We start from the raw sequence: 15,819 nt of genomic DNA, 5'->3' as shown, positions 1-15,819 counted from the left end.
TTGTGAAACATCTGCAAAAAACAGTGTTGGAATTTTATGCTGGCAGTGACATCTAGTGGAAAAGCCAAATCAGCTCATGATTAAAGGATTAAGTAGAAATTGAAAATGGTTTTCCATCACTGATTGGTGAGTATGTTTTAATTGTGACAGTCCCTGATGTGCAAACGTAGCAGCAGTTGGGGGTTTTTTTTCAGAGCCTTAAAAACATTATTTAAAATACATGGCATTTTGTCATGTATCGTATTTTTACAAATTAGATCGCACACACACATTATGATGTCACTGCATTTCTTTGCTGATGGTAGTCTGCAAATTAAGGTATTTATTTGCAGGCTTTTAAGAAAATTAAGATATTTCCAGTGAGTCTGAGAATGCTGACACACGTCTGTTGTCTCCACTGACAACTATAGAGTGAAGCTGTCTACTTGCACTGTATTTTTGTTTGTTTATTAAGAGTATCTTGCAGTAGGGAAATTAAAATATTTGGTTTTTATATTTTTATATTGATAACAAAACTGCATTTAAGTCTTGCTGTCCAGCGTTGAAGTCTTATCCCACTAACTCAGTCAGTGCATGGTGCCATCTTTAAGGTGTGTGGCGGTCACAGCAATAACAGCGTCAATGGCAGTTGCCCAGACAGTCAGTGTGGTGGTGCCGGCTGCCATGACAATCAGGGAAACCATGTATGTGGAGGAGTGGGATGCAGCGGGACTGTGGGCACATCTGTAGCTGCGCTGAATGACACCAGGAACGTTACAGACAGTCTGAACACTGCCAGTAAGGAGCTGCAGAAAGTCTCCAAAAAGGTGCTCGCAGTATCCGTAGTTTAGCCTCATATGAGTGAAATATTTCTTTGATCTGACTCTTGATTTCTTGTGTCCAGCTCCAGGACATAGCTGCTATGACACAAAAACTGAAGAACCAGACGATAAACACGCTGGAAAAAGCCAACAAGTTGAGCAAGGAGCTTAAAGAAAGCAATAAGAACCTGACAGAGTTCATTGAGAAAATTAAAAACTTTCTCACTGGTATGTGGATGATATTGCTTCAATGTCTAAATGTAACTTGATGCTTCCTGCATTTGCACTCCTTTTGTCCCTGTCCTCTCTTGTACTGCCCAGAGGAGGGAGCCGACCCAGAGAGCATAGAGAAAGTGGCTCAGGAGGTCTTGTCGATCACACTGCCACTGAACAGGACCGTTCTGGACAAAATGATCGCGCAGATAAAGGAAAGTCTTTCCAACATCAGCAATATTGAGGGGATTGTAAATCAAACCACACTGCACACCACTAAAGTCAAGGAGCTTCTTGATGCAGCTAAAGAGGCCAAGTGAGTTATCATTTTTGTTTTGTTTTGAAATTAAGGACCACATTTCCCATAAGCCAGCTTGCTGAAAGTTAAACTGTGACTGCATATAAAAGATGAATGTTGCCTTCAGCAGAAGGCAGTTAAGATTCCCGCTGGACCACGAGAAACAGACTGTTGTAGGGGGCTGCACCAATAAGCTGAAGGCTGCTCAGTATTTCAAATTGATTAATTTGATCTCTTTATATGCTTATTGGTGCCCCCCTCTACAACAGCCCTCTAAAACTCTCCTGCTCCTGCCACCCCTGCTCCAAGGCTATGTTTGTTACACCTGCATTCTGTGGCTACACTATTATCATCCATACCCTACAACATGAATTTTGGTTTCGGATATTGTCTTTCTTGTTGTTATTAAAGTTCAAATAGGATATCCACACATCTATCCTTTTTCCTTGGGTTCAGCTGGCACCAGGCAAACCATGGCATTAATAGGCTGTGTATAATTAAGCCTTATTAAATGCACTGAACATGCATTTATTAAGCAGAGCTGTAGGAAAAAGGTTTTCTCTCTGACTAATTTTTGGTGCTATTGTGCAGGAGGCGAGCAGAGGAAGTGAAAGACATGACCAATATTACCAAGGAGGCGTTAAAAGCATCTGGAAAGGCCATAGAGAAAGCACAGGCTGCCCTGAAAGAAGCCCACAACAACCTGAACAGCACAAGAAACGCTACTGCTGAGGTACAGAATCTTGGAACATGTAAATTTACAGGTTTCACATATTTTCTGTAATCTACCTCCCCAATGAGCACTTTTGTTCATTTCACTTCAGTTTTATTTATATAGCCCAAAATCACAAAAACAGTTGCATTAAGGTGCTTTTATATGGTAAGGTAAAAATACAATAATAGAGGGAAAACCTCATCAGACGACTTATGATGAAGCATGTGGTGACAGTGGGAAGGAAAAACTCCCTTTTAACGGTAAAGCTCCAGTAGAACAAATGACTGGTTGGGGTGAGCGGTGGGATACAGGAAAAAAGGCACAATGTGGTTCCCATAACTCTTTCCTTCTTCATGTCTCATTTTTTCCAGGTGGAGGGAAAGCTGGTGAGCCTAGACGCCAAGCAGATGGATGTCATGATGCGTTTAATGAACCTCTCCAAGGAGGTGGAAGCTCTGAAGAACAAGACGGAGCAGAACAGACAGATGGCAATCGAGGCTAAAGCACTGGCCGACAATGCCACTGACCTAACATCTTCACTGGAGCAGGTGAGGCTGTTGGTGGAGTTTGGACCAAACTTATTGAATAAATAAATATATATATATATATATATATATATATATATATATATATATATATATATATATATATATATATATAATTCTTGAATAAAACGATTGCATCATCTGCCAGAGCCTCAACAACACAGAGAAACAGTATCGTGAGCTGCAGATGAAGATCGAGTCTCTTGGTGGGGTGTCTGGAGGTCTGAAGGACATCAACCAGAGGGTCAAAGATCTCAAAGAGGATGCAGAGAAATGGCTCAAGAATGCCACCAGTGGGATAAGAGAACTGGACGGTAAGTTCATATGGCTGCTCTCAGTGTTGACTTTGTTCTTCAGGTGAGCTACATACAGCACATTGTGACCGTAGTGCGCGACTTGACCAGAAATTGCCTGTAAAGAAGTCTCCCGTGTTAAACTACCACCGTTTAAATAATGTGCCATTGTTCATAGTGTACAAAAGACTCTGACTAGATGGCACAGTCATGTAATACAGCTCCTGCCTTATGCTAAAACCAGGATAACTTGCAGCTGTCACTGCAGCAAGATTCATAACATAACACATGATGTCACAGATGAGGATGAGATGAGTAGAGTTACACTGTTAATATTCATAAAATATTCCAAGATAAAGATCAGTTCCTTTCACAGGATCCGTGGATGTGCTGTAACAGGCACTAAATGACTAAAAGTAAGTGATAGAAATGAAACAATATCATTATATGTGGGCAGGATAGAAATGCAGAGAAACATTAAAAACATCAAAGCAGAGAATTCACAGTTCAAATCAGTGAAAATCAAGTGAGCGTTTCTGCCTTGGAACTAGTTTTAAGTCCTATATTAATTTAGGATAGAGCTATTACTGATATGTTTATTGTGTACTGTATGGTTTAACAATCGCATCTGCAGATTTGGCATAGATTTTTGGCTCTAAACAAACAACTAAGAACTTCGTAGTAGGACGTGGCTGTAGATCAACCTTTCAGCCTTTTGTGCATGCTTGTTACTTTAACTTTTCTCTTGCTCCCTGTGATTGCAGAACTTGAGGAAAAGTTCAAAAACAATGAGAGGCGGATGGAGAAGCAGCGCTTGGAGTTGGACAAGCTGAAAGACAACGCAACTAGTGTGCGGGACGAGATCCGGCATCGAGTGCAGAACTACAACACCTGTGTGCGATGATGCCTCCTGCGTGTCATCAGCTGCTGTAGTAGAGGAGAGTTAGAACTGCTGTTGTGACTGGAAAACAGAAAATTTGTCACCAATGAAAATAAAACGCTGCTCTGGAGGTTCCTCCATTCTTTCACTGGTATTTCAAGTTTTACACATTACCTGCAAGTGTTATGTCACAGAAATGCCTTCAACTGTCCATGTACTGTTTGAGTCCTCAATATCACTCCTGCCCTTGGTGGTGTTCATGTATTTAAGCTATTACAATAGGCGGATAACCTGTGAAGAGCATTTATTTCACTCTATAGCCAATAATAACGGATAATAATGGAATTGATTTACTGTATGTGGAAAGACTATATCAGAGTATGTTATCAGTTACCTATACCAAAAGTGCTTTCAAGATGTTGAGTGTTTGTGTTGTTTGACCACATTAGTATGGGGTGTACACACTGACATTCCTATTAAAAATTTTGAAAGTACTTTTTGTGCTTTTTCTTTAATTATAACGTACAAATATTCATATAAACATACACTGTGAGGTGATATGATGAAGACAAAGTCAATCTGACACTTTATATAAATGCATCATATTTGTGTGAGACTGTATGCAATATTTACATTGCTTAAGAAGGTATGTTGCTTCAGTGTTTTGCTACACAGGGGAACCTTATACACAGTTAAGTGTATAAGTTCAATCCCATATTTGTCTCTCTTTGCCCACAGCCTTCATCTCTTCTCAATTTACCACCTCTGCAAAAACACAGCTTCTACACTCACTCAAAGTTACACCTAATAGATCTCACCCATCATTAATGCCGTTAGTTAATAATGATAGTCACTTTGCCAGCCTATTGAATCCCTGGCTCAAGTTACAGAAAGTCATTTACCGCTCCAATTTTTAAACATTTTCAATTTACAGTAAAAAAAATAAAATTCAAAGTGTGACACAAGTGGCTGGTGATGGGCCGACACTAGCAAGCTGCCCCCTGAATCTGCATCTTGCCAGGCCTGTGGAGCATTTTAGCAGCTTTTAGCTGAAGGTTTTGTTTTACAACTTGACTGTTTTTGTTCTGTCTCGTTGTTCATACGCATGTTGTTTTCAGCTGAGGATTCGGCATTTTTCCAGCTCTAAAAACCAAACTGTACGCTGCTGTTTCCCTATTAAGCATCCCAGTTTGCTCTTGACTAGCTGGTGAACATTTTGTGGCAAAAGAGCCAGAGATTTTTTCTTGGGAGTTGGAGGAGAGCAAAAATGTAGCTCAAAGAGAATGTTGACAACTGTTGTATTTGTCAAGTTGCCAGAAACTGCAACTCAAAGTCAATGGTGAAGCTGATCTAATTGAACTACACACCCTCTGATATATCCATACACACAGCACCATTTTATTGGCTAATTGTAACTATGTTGCTGGGTGGTATCTTCCAAGTCATTAGATGGGTGTGCTAAATGATATGAAAACCTCTGTGTGAGAGTGCAGCATGCAAAAGACGAACAAACAAAAACCAAAAACAATGCTAACACATGGTGAACTTTCACCAAATACTGGCTCTTATTTCATTTAAGTGTCAGGGATCTGTTCTCAGTATGAAAAGCCTATTCTCTCTTGGTTGTGGCATTGGATCCTGGTCTCTAACAAAGAGGGGCTGTCCTGCAGCAGCTCAGGGAATGTGCAATATGACAGAGGTTTATAGCAGGCTTTGTTCTGGACGACGATCTGCCAGCAGTGAAACACTGGCGCACATCAGAAACAGTTAGAACTACGTACTACTCCCATGTGAAATGATCCACATGTGCAATGCAGTGGATTACATGAAGTCAACAGCTTTAGTTCATATAAGATTGATTCATTGCACCAAACTTAATTTCTATGATATTTCTTATCCCCGGACATAACTATTAGTCACGCCGTGCGGTCCACCTGCGTGGCTGGGCTGGTGCTTTCAAGCATAGAATCTGTGATAACGATCACGGCTCCTCATTGGATTAAACCAAAGGGAATCCAATACGTCCTGCAGGGAGCGCGCATTCCTGCTCACGGGGACAGAAAGGGGGCTCGTCGGAAAACATGCAGCGGGTTACTGGAGGGAAACTTGACACAGGAATTACTTTGAATTCATTTTGCTTTAGCAGGGGTTTTTTCACACTCCATTATTGCCTACATAGGACCATGTTGATAAAGTGAAGTACATAATCAAGTAGCTTTTGTGCCGTCCTGGTATGTTAACAAACTGTTTTAAAAAAAAAAAAGCAGGTAAAACAGCCAAATAAACTAAAAAAATAAATATAACATAAAAATAAAACAGACATGACAGTGAACTCAAAAAGAGAGTATTGTGCTATGAATCCAGTACCAACACCTGGACTCACCTGTAGAACCTCCTACTCTGAGGACAGTAACACTTCTGGCAGGGGTAACTTCTTTGGCACAACACCATAGCTTTCCTTGTATGTTTATTTACTTAAGCACTGCGGCCTAGTCATATTTCACATAGGAATCATTTTAAAGGTTACTGTATACATTACGTATAATCTGCTGCTGGAAGTTAACCTATTGTAATATAGTGGGGGGGGGGGGAGCAGATTGGTGGAAGATACTGTAAACGGATTTGCATGGACTCATGACTAAACACCTGAATAGACGGCTCTGGGTGATGACGTGTTAATAATAATAATAATAATAATATGTTTTGTGAAGACGTTTCACCTCTCCTCTTTCACTGGTAAAACGTCTTCACAAAACATAAAGAAGTCCAGTTGTTATCTTTCTAAACTAATCGAAAACTCATTTAAAGAAAGGCAACTGGGTGTGCTTCATCTGCCCACTGAAGGAATCGAACACGCGACCCAAGGATTCGGCCCATTTGTGCGCATTAAGAAACTCCGCTCCAGTAAGTCCGGCCCAGGGTTTCCCGGGCAGAGAAGCAGGAGCAGAAGAACTGCTCAGCTCCGCTTCTGTCCGAGAACTCCGCAACAAGTGGACGAAGAGGGGCAGCAGAGAAGGAAACGTTGGAAACGCGACACAAACGGTGAGAAGGTTTAAGATAATGCTTATGATCAGTTCATTTCTGAAATAAGAGACAATCAGTTATACTTAGCTCGCTGGATAGTTGAAAGCAGTTTATACTTTTTTTCTCCTTTAGTGAACCGGTTTACAGAGAACAGAGTGGCAAACGGTTATTTAAATAGTAGAAACAGAGAGTGGATGAAAAAAAGTCTGTGAAGGAGTCCTGGTTGTCCTCTGCACTTCAATTGTTGGTCGTCAATTGAAAAAAAAAAAATCAAAGCTTCAATTTTTCCCACATTTTTAACTTTTCCCAACGCTCATTTTGCACCCAGTAACACAAAACCCGCCTTTAGTTGTTACTGTGTATGTCTAATGATGAGTGTGTTGCGTGTGGCAGGTTGCTGCGGCCCAGCGGGTGGATGCGCGCTCAGAGATGCGAGCCTCGGTTGCGGTGCTCCTCTGCGGTAAGTAACCTGCGCACCCTTTGAAGTCACTCCGTGTTTTCTGCTCCATAACAAACCCTCAGAAGCGATTCACTGAACGGATATGGCGGCTATCGAGCGACTTCAGGTCACTGGTCCTGCTTTGATTAGTCTGTGGAAGATGTGTAGCTTTGTTAATCCTGTAAATGCTGAGTTCAAAGACACGCAAGACCTGAAGGGAATACAACATAACAATAGCAGTGAAGTGAGATGGTCGGGGTCATACTCCCTTGATGCCTGCACTTGGTTCATAGAGTCCCTGTCAGTGAGAATGCGCTGTGATCAGCACAGTTTTCACTTGTCATGATGGAAAACAGGGAAGAAGACTGCTTTGCAAACTCATTTACAGCAAGCAAAAAAAGTCAAGAGTCAAGAACATTTCTTTCAAAGTGGCTTACACTCTAAAAAGATTTCTCTAAGCCTCGATGGTTGGAGTCAGGAACTATACCAAGGCACTATCAGAAACAGTAGTCTGGATGTGAGGCTCAAGGGATTGCCTTTTACATTTCCCTGTGCAGAGATAAGATAGCTGGTGTTTCTTTTTTAAGGGCCCCTGGTGCCTTCAGGGCCTCAGGGGTCGTCTGTCTGCGTCTCTGTCTTTCTCTGGGTGGTGTTACCATGTTTTACGGTCCTCCTAAAATGGCCCAGTTGAATCCGCAAATAGAGACACCCACTGCACACATCTAGCGCCTACATACTTTCTGGATGTTAATGGTAAACACACAGGTTTATAGAATGTGGCTCACTCACCCATGCGCACACATTCACACTCCAATGAGTGTATCGGGAGCTACTCAGGGTTAAGTATCTCGCCAAAGTATCCACGGGCAAGATGCAGGCTGGGGCAGCCAGGGATCAATTGGTAGATAATGTGGTCTGTATCATTTCTAAGTAATCTTCTAGGTGAATGTGTGAGTGTGTCCAGCGATGAAGCTAAGAATTGAATACAAAGACATATCTGATTTAAATCTCTTTTCACTGCATCCTTCATTTGTTTAACACAACTTACACGGTACATGTGGGCTCCACTCCAAGCTGAGAGGTTGTGAGCTACACCTCTATTTCACTGCCTGATAACTGTCAGTAAATGCATTTGAATGCGTTGCTCCTTGCAGCTAGAAGCGAGTGTGCTTATTGCTGCAGTTAAAGTCTATGAGCGCCTGCTGTCAGGCCTCACTGATCAAATCTGCAGCTCTTTGTGATGGCTGACAGAGCTTAGTGGGAGGTTTCAGGACTGAAGTTCTGTCAGTGTTGCTGGCCTTAATGTCTCAGAGTCACATCAGAATAAACTTTGCAGGACAGTTTTTTTCTTTCTAAATCTGTCTGAATTGAATATACCCGTGCCCTTTGGTGCCTGTAATGGTTTACCCAGAGCTGCTTTTGTACACATTTTTACACAGCTGGACAATAAAGCACCGCATAATCCCATCACGTTCATATACTACTAACCAGCCAGCCCCGGTCCTTCTTGTCTTGCGTTTTTCCTGCCGGATGGCTCACTTACCAGCTTGCTGTGGTGTCGGTCCTCAGAATCATCACTCATGTGCTTCCCTGGAGAGAATCTTGTTGTGGCGGACAGAAGTTGGCCACAGTAGTAGTTCTATTCAAGAGATCCACTGATGAGCAGAACAAGTTCTGCTTTTGGCAGCCGCACCACAAGAACATGGAACAACCACGCTTGTGGTTCATGGACAGGAGAAACAATTACAGCAAGCAATAAACCTTTTACTCTGCACACAGCAGGCCTGTGTGTGTTGTTTAAGGGTATCAGTAGAAAATGTAACCACGCAGGTAAAGTGTAGGTCAGAGTTGATTCTCAGTTTTCCCATTTAGTAAGTCAAGAAGGAAAAAGGGATAAAGTGGGCTATAAATATGATTCCTCAAAAATTCCTGGCAAAATAAAAACAGTTTTTAGGAGAGTCAGGATATGAGAAGACTGAGAGATGGAAATGACATGGAGCAAGGTTCAGTTCAGTCCAGCCATGGACTGTGGGCTTAACCCTGCAGGGGATAGAAGCCATGTACTCGTGTTTTATCTTTAAGCAATTAACAGCACTCAAGTCCAAATGTAATGATGGCGTTCTGTCAATTAAACCTGATCAAGTCACAGCCAGCGCACAGCTCATGAATCAGATTAACAAGAGCTTTCAACACGTCAATTACCAACAATTAAAAGTAAAATACGTCTTTGCTTCTGGTCTAATCTTCAACGCTATATACTTTCAGGAGTTTGATTAAAGGTGACTTTTTTAGGAGCTCACAGGCTTCAGCTTAAGTTTACTAAATTGGACAGAAGGACAGAAGGAACGATTAATGTGGTGAACTCTGATTTGACAAATGACTCCTGAGGATCGTTTTCAGACAGAGGAAGCTAACCCACTGCCAAACATAAATAAGAATTAAAGATAAATAGACTGACCAAGTATATCAGTAGGCATAGGACCTATTCTGTGTCATTTATGGCGCCATTATATCATCCTTGGACTCTAATAGTGTAGCTTTGCATTCACAGTTCAAAATAATCTTTATGGTCAAAATCACAGTGTTAGCAGCTGGAATAAGTAGAGAGAGGTGGGAAGTGTTTGACCTGATAAACCTCCCGCGCTGTCATTACTAACATTGGGAGGTGTCCATTCAGATGTCTCTGAGGATGAGCTGTGAGGTCAAGGGTCAATTCCAAACCCACAGGTCAAAGGAGGGGTTAATTGGCGTGTGTCATTATGTGTGCGCGACAAAAGCGAGAAAGGACTCAGGCTGATCACAGGAACAAAAGAGTCAGCCATCCCTTCACTCTTCTTTTCTTTTCACATGCTAGTTTCTTTTCTTCATGACTCCAGTTAGAAGTAGGAGCTGCAGCGAGACGGCCATATGTGTTGGTGAAGCACAAATAAGCTCTGGCAAAAAGGCTAGTTACCTTTAGACGCCTACCTTTAGTATTCGAAACCATTTAAAGTGCAGTTGAAGGAGGCACCAACTCATCATTACTCTGTAGGAACGAAAGGAAAGAGCTGGGAATAAGAAAGAAAAGAAAGCAAGCAAACCTGAACATAAAAAAGGGATCTGGATTGCCTCATCGCACAAAGTAAATCCTCTGTAATACACCTTTCTTGCAGGTTTATGTGTGTAGGAATTTGGCTTTTTTGAACTGCTGATACCCTCCTCGTGTGTGTGTGTGTGTGTGTGTGGGCAGGTGAGAGCTGGTTAGGCAGTGGGAACGAGAGAGTGTGTTCCCAAAGCCTTTGTAAGCGACAGCCTCCGGAAATGTGCAGATGCCAGAACAATGGTGCACTAAAGCCTGCTAACCACCAGTACTAGAAACAGAGAGAGAGGGGGGGAGACAGAGCCTGATTAAATAGAAGGGGGGTGGGGGGTACAATCAGGATAGAATCAGGACAATGAGAAAGAAGAGGGAGAGAAAGACTTTAGACACAGGGGTGGAGGGAGAGAGTAAACCTGTTTGTATAAAAGGACCATGAGTTGGGTTTCCTGGGCAGGAGCTTTTCTGGATGAAAAGGGGAGGTGCAGATAAACTAAAGGAAGGAGGACTTGAGGATGGGGGAGGTGATGGAGAGGAACAGGAAATGGTGCTGGCCTCATTAAAAACAATGAAGTGGCTGGTGAAGTTATGAACCTGAGTGGAGCTGCTGTGAGTCTCAAGGAGAACGAATGCGCAGCTGTAAAGAAGCGTGACCTGTGACCTGTCGTATGAAGACACACGATTGCAGACACATAGCTTTAGTTAGCCACTGTAAATGTTAATGACATAACACACTTTGAAAAAATCACAATGTTATTATTATTCACAGAAACATGTGAGACTAGGGAAAGCACGGTGTAGTTTAAAGTGGGCCTATTCTGCTCATCATGTTTTAGCTCCTCCCTGTTTTAGAGGTTAAGGACACTCTCACTTTAGGCCAGCTGTTTTCTGATTGGTTTCCCTTTGTAAGAGCAGCAGGTGGGTGGGGCTTCTGTGCTCATAGCTAGCAAGGATTCCTTGAGATGAGACTAATCCCATAAAGATCAAAGAAGGGAATAAACATGTTAAAGAGTTATGAAGCCTGAGCCTTTGGTTAACATGGATTAATTGTTCACACAATCTTTGTTCATGCTTAGTATGAGCATCATCCATTGGAACAGAATATACATCCAAAGGAAGTAAGGACGATTTGTGATGTGAGCGTGCAATCAAAAGTATGAAAGGAAAGCAGTTTTTATGCTAGATTAACAAATTATTTTCAGCAAATGTTATGAATGATGTTATGAATGGATACTTTTTATTCAATAAGATGTGGCTCTAATATCCACAAGAAGCAGAAATATGAATGTCCTTTTCCTTTCCAAAAACTGTGGCTGCACTGTCTTTATGTTTGTCAGATGCCAGGAGCTTTTATTGCTACGGGCCACAGGCTAAGTCCAATAACAGGATTAATGGAGTTCTGTAGCATAGCTTGTTAAAAACTAGCTATGCTCTCAGACGCGACCACACCTGATAGCAGACAAGCAGCAATTAGAATGTGACGCTGCAGTGTGGGAGGGTTGAAGGAAGGAGACGGAAGGGAGGAAGGACAGAAGGAAAAGGGGGATGAAGTCGAGACAAAGAGAAGAAGAAAGGAAGAAGGGAAGGATGGATTTGGTGTGCTTAGCATTTTCTTGAGATATTTGAAATTTTACTTGAGTTGCAGTGGAAGAAGTCACAGTGTGTGGTGCTTTCATCTTGGAGGCCTGTAATTACACACACACACACATGCACGTGCGCATACACATACACCCCCACATGTAACCATGTACATATATAATGTTTCTTGTAACCTTGGGCTAGCTGTTTCATATGTTCCAAGTCACTGAATGAACAGTCCATGATTTACTGCTGAAATCAGATATGTATACTCCACAAAATGATGCATTAAAAATGTACTTCATTGAATATTATACTGCCCCCAAGGATTTTGGAGGCTTGTTTTTTATAAGTCATAGTTACAGGCTATTACACACTAATGAAAACATGGATGTAATGACTACATTGCATTTTTGCAAGTGGATCTATATCTTGCTCCTTTCAGGCAAGCATACAAGCTCCTACAGTGTGGCCTTATGGTCTTAGGTCATTGTGATTGCCCCGCCATGTTACAAATACTGCACCCATTTTCTATCTCCGTATTTCCCCACACCTCTCTTTCTACTCATAAAACTTACAATGGCTGTTGCTTCAATGCAGGAAAAAAAAGAAACCTTCTTTTGTGGCTGCTGCAGATTGTGGTACATAGAAGAGCCTGCTGTCTGTACTGAGTCAGACCCCGTTAGTCCTCTTTTTGGGAGTGTTTTTTTTTCTTCAGGTAAACGTCATTGTTTCACCTTGTGAATCCAGTAGGTCCCACACTGCAGTGGAAAGAGAAAGGCCGGAAGAGCTTATAAGGGGAATTTCCTGTAAGTGTGCCACACCTGCCCTGAGCTCCTGCAGTGAAAAAAGGGTGAATATAAATGCAAAAAGACCCAGTTTGAGATACAGAAAACTTAACAATTCTTGGTTACCTTTGCTCCTCTCTCAAGGGACTAATGGGGTCATTGTCAGTTCAGACCTGGTATTACAAAATGACTTCATGAAAGCAGTATTCCCCAGTGTATTTTAAATTGTGCTCAGAGGATCTGACCTAAGCCTCAAGCCACACAAAGGTTACCCTCCTCTCTTTTACACATGTGGCAATTTCAGCATTTATCAAGCCGACACAGTGCAATTATGTTATTAAAGTCACTTAGAGTCACATACAGGAATGTGAGCACAAGAATAGACCACACTAAATGCTAATTTCAAGTCCCATGTGATGCTTTCAGTTTTCCCTCTAAGTGGAGCCAGATTTTCTTCATCAGGCACTCTGATTAGCACGTCCAGCAAACGAGTATGGAGTCTGCTCGGTGCTCTGGGTCACCTGCTGAGCACCAAGGCAAATACACAGCACCGTAATCACTAAAGAGACCCACAGGAGTGCAGTCTCTTTGGTTAAATGACCGAAGGAAAAGCTGCACCCAGCATCTGGTGGCCACGTGTGCCTCGTATTTGGTGGATTTATTGACCTTTAGACAACATGGCAGGGGGAGTGTGGCTGGTAGATCATTTTTAGGTTACAGCAAACATCTCACACAATCCTGCTAAATCTGACCTGCAGTGTTTCCATAACTCCCTCTGATCACATAAAGCTTACACTTTGTAGGTGTTATGTGATGGGACTCTACTATTTTGCCAGTTTTGCAGTGGGGACTTTAACATCAGCAGCATTTAAAGATACCGTAATTGCACAGCATAGATATATATCCACTCAAAGTTAGGTCTTGACTCCTTCTATCCATCCCAGCTGCAACAGGGTGAAAGATGGGGTGCACCCTGGACAGGCCACCAGTTTGTAAGCCTGTTTGACCAGTTTAATCTCCATAAGATGGAGATTATGCTGGATAAACTCACGAATATATGAATTATTCATGCAATCTAACATTTGATTGTGTTGATGTAGCTGACTAATGTATGTGAATTTCCCATTTGCTCATTCCCTGATGAAAAAACAAAATGCATCAAAATCATGCACTCTGTTTCACGTTGATGCTTCTTTGGATGTAAGTACTCAGTAACAACAGACATGTGGGAATGACGGCTTGCGGGGTGGGCACTAAATGCACTTAGCATGTTTCCCGTACCGCTAAGATAAAAACAGACATTGTTCTAGCTCCTCACTCCCCTGCCCACCTGTTACTCACAGTGTCTTGTTCCATATTTTCTCTCCGGTGCGGAGCAGCTCAGACATCTCCAGGACGGGACAGGAATGTGAGCATATCCTCTATTCCAACCAGCTGCTTCTCAGTGCCATGCCTTGTTAATGTAACAGTCTGTGTAATGGGCAGCGCCTGGCCTTGCTCACTGAAACTCTTGCGTTTTAGATATCAATGCAGGCGGTCAGTAATAAACAGTTGGGAAAGACTCAGAGGAGACGTCGGAGTTTTTATTATAGAAATGATTTGAAATACAAACTTTAATTGGTTTAAGACTTCACGTGTAAATGAAGTGAAATGTGTAAATAATGGCTTGTGTGTCTGTGGTAACTCCAGTTACTGCAGTTTTGAATTATGGTGTGCATCTGTAAGATGTCTCAGAGAAAGCGTACTAGAGCCCTCCATGTTAGCCTTGTTGATTATGACATTTTCCCCAAGATCCATGGCCCTGCTCTTAGGGTCTGCTTTTGTAATAATAATTTTGAGATAATAAAGAAATAATTTTGCTCTTATTCAGTAAAACTTTTGTCTCAGCCACTGATTTATTAGATTTTACAAGAATTTTGACAGATGTCAAGATTGTCGTGGGCCCTACGCTTAGCCTTGAATCTCTAACAAGGAAGTAAGAAATACAGACACAGTATCGTCTCTGCTATGGACATCATTTACTTAAATGATGGGTTACATCAAGGTTAGCAACTATTTTTAGGAAGGAGGCCTTTTTCAGTAATGAACAAGGTGAGCGGGAGGTCAGAGTGGTGAATCCACCGCTCTGACCTCCCGGTGCAGTAGACATTAAGGGAGGAGAGAGATGGGAGGTGAGCTGTGAGGTGAGGAGGAGGAAGACCAGCTGGTTGTTTGGCTGTGGGAGTTAACCGTCCATCAGCTAAGTGCCGAGCAAAGAGAGGACGGAGACGCATGGAAGGGGAATGTAAACTAATTAGCTAGGAGGAGTTAAAAATAAAAGCAGTTGACTTCTCTTTGCCGGGCCCTTAAAGCAGCTATGCCATGGTGACTGCTAAACATATCTGTGGTGCCTTCTAGTCCCACACTGTCTTATGTCATGCAGCTCTTAAATGATGCTAATCCTGTCTGTTCACTTCCCCGGGTGAGCTAATATTGGATCTGACCCTTCCATCATTTTATTAATGTTGGATGCATGTATTGTCTGTGTTCTCCCAGCAAATACGTGTGTCCTTACGTGCTTTCTCTTCAGTCCAATTTTTGACTGTTTGCCTTGGTTTCCTGCAGAGTTTACACTGGTTCATGTGACAGCAAACTGTCTTGCCAGACCGTGCTTCTGGAATGTACCACGCTGATGTCACATCCCACTCACACACACAGAGCTAGAGGTTTTCATTAGTCTGTGGATTAGATGGGTACAGCTGAGTGACAAATTTAAGGAAATTAAAGAGGCAAACTGAAAGAAGGAAAACCGTTTTACAGCTTTGTGATGGTGATGATGTGAAACCATATGCAAACAAAGTGTAGCTGATTTATTCCTGTAGTGAGCTGCAGGCTTCTAGTTGGAGGTGATATCAGTACTTGACATATTAGCCCACTACCATTCAGATTTATCACAGCTGTTGCAGTGCAGTTTCATCTCTGCACAGATTATGCATGCTGACTTTGAAAAACTGACAATATATTAATCTTAGGCTAGCTAATATAGTTGGTACTGAGTGAAAAGTATCGTTCTAACAGACTGTTCTCCTTCACTTTCTCAGTTTGCTTTGTGTGTTTGTTAGGCGAAGGTGTGTAGTATAAAACCAGACACAATTTCATAAAAAGTACTGAAGGTTGCAGATTCTGTCCAC

At 42.0% G+C, this 15,819-nt stretch overlaps 2 protein-coding genes across 4 annotated transcripts in view; both read left to right on the top strand.

Annotated features, from left to right (window-relative positions):
* lamb2l (laminin, beta 2-like) overlaps positions 1–4,238 on the top strand; it is a 59,607-nt gene extending 55,369 nt beyond the window's left edge. For both annotated transcript variants that reach the window (XM_014409268.3, XM_014409269.3), the window contains exons 29-35: positions 591–806; positions 884–1,028; positions 1,122–1,329; positions 1,903–2,044; positions 2,398–2,574; positions 2,720–2,885; positions 3,629–4,238. In XM_014409268.3, coding sequence (XP_014264754.3) covers positions 591–806; positions 884–1,028; positions 1,122–1,329; positions 1,903–2,044; positions 2,398–2,574; positions 2,720–2,885; positions 3,629–3,768 — 1,194 coding nt within the window. In that variant the 3' untranslated portion in view covers positions 3,769–4,238. The remainder of the gene's footprint in view (positions 1–590; positions 807–883; positions 1,029–1,121; positions 1,330–1,902; positions 2,045–2,397; positions 2,575–2,719; positions 2,886–3,628) is intronic.
* Positions 4,239–6,696: 2,458 nt separating this feature from the next.
* The window catches only part of lamb2 (laminin, beta 2 (laminin S)), a 44,202-nt gene continuing 35,079 nt past the window's right edge, over positions 6,697–15,819 (top strand). For both annotated transcript variants that reach the window (XM_004565468.5, XM_004565467.5), the window contains exons 1-2: positions 6,697–6,786; positions 7,162–7,228. In XM_004565468.5, coding sequence (XP_004565525.2) covers positions 7,198–7,228 — 31 coding nt within the window. In that variant the 5' untranslated portion in view covers positions 6,697–6,786; positions 7,162–7,197. The remainder of the gene's footprint in view (positions 6,787–7,161; positions 7,229–15,819) is intronic.

This window comes from Maylandia zebra, linkage group LG20 (assembly GCF_041146795.1).
Source record: "Maylandia zebra isolate NMK-2024a linkage group LG20, Mzebra_GT3a, whole genome shotgun sequence".
Taxonomy (NCBI): Eukaryota; Metazoa; Chordata; class Actinopteri; order Cichliformes; family Cichlidae; genus Maylandia; species Maylandia zebra.
The sequence above is the reverse complement of the archived record's forward strand: the minus strand, read 5'-3'. Positions and strand labels throughout refer to the sequence as shown.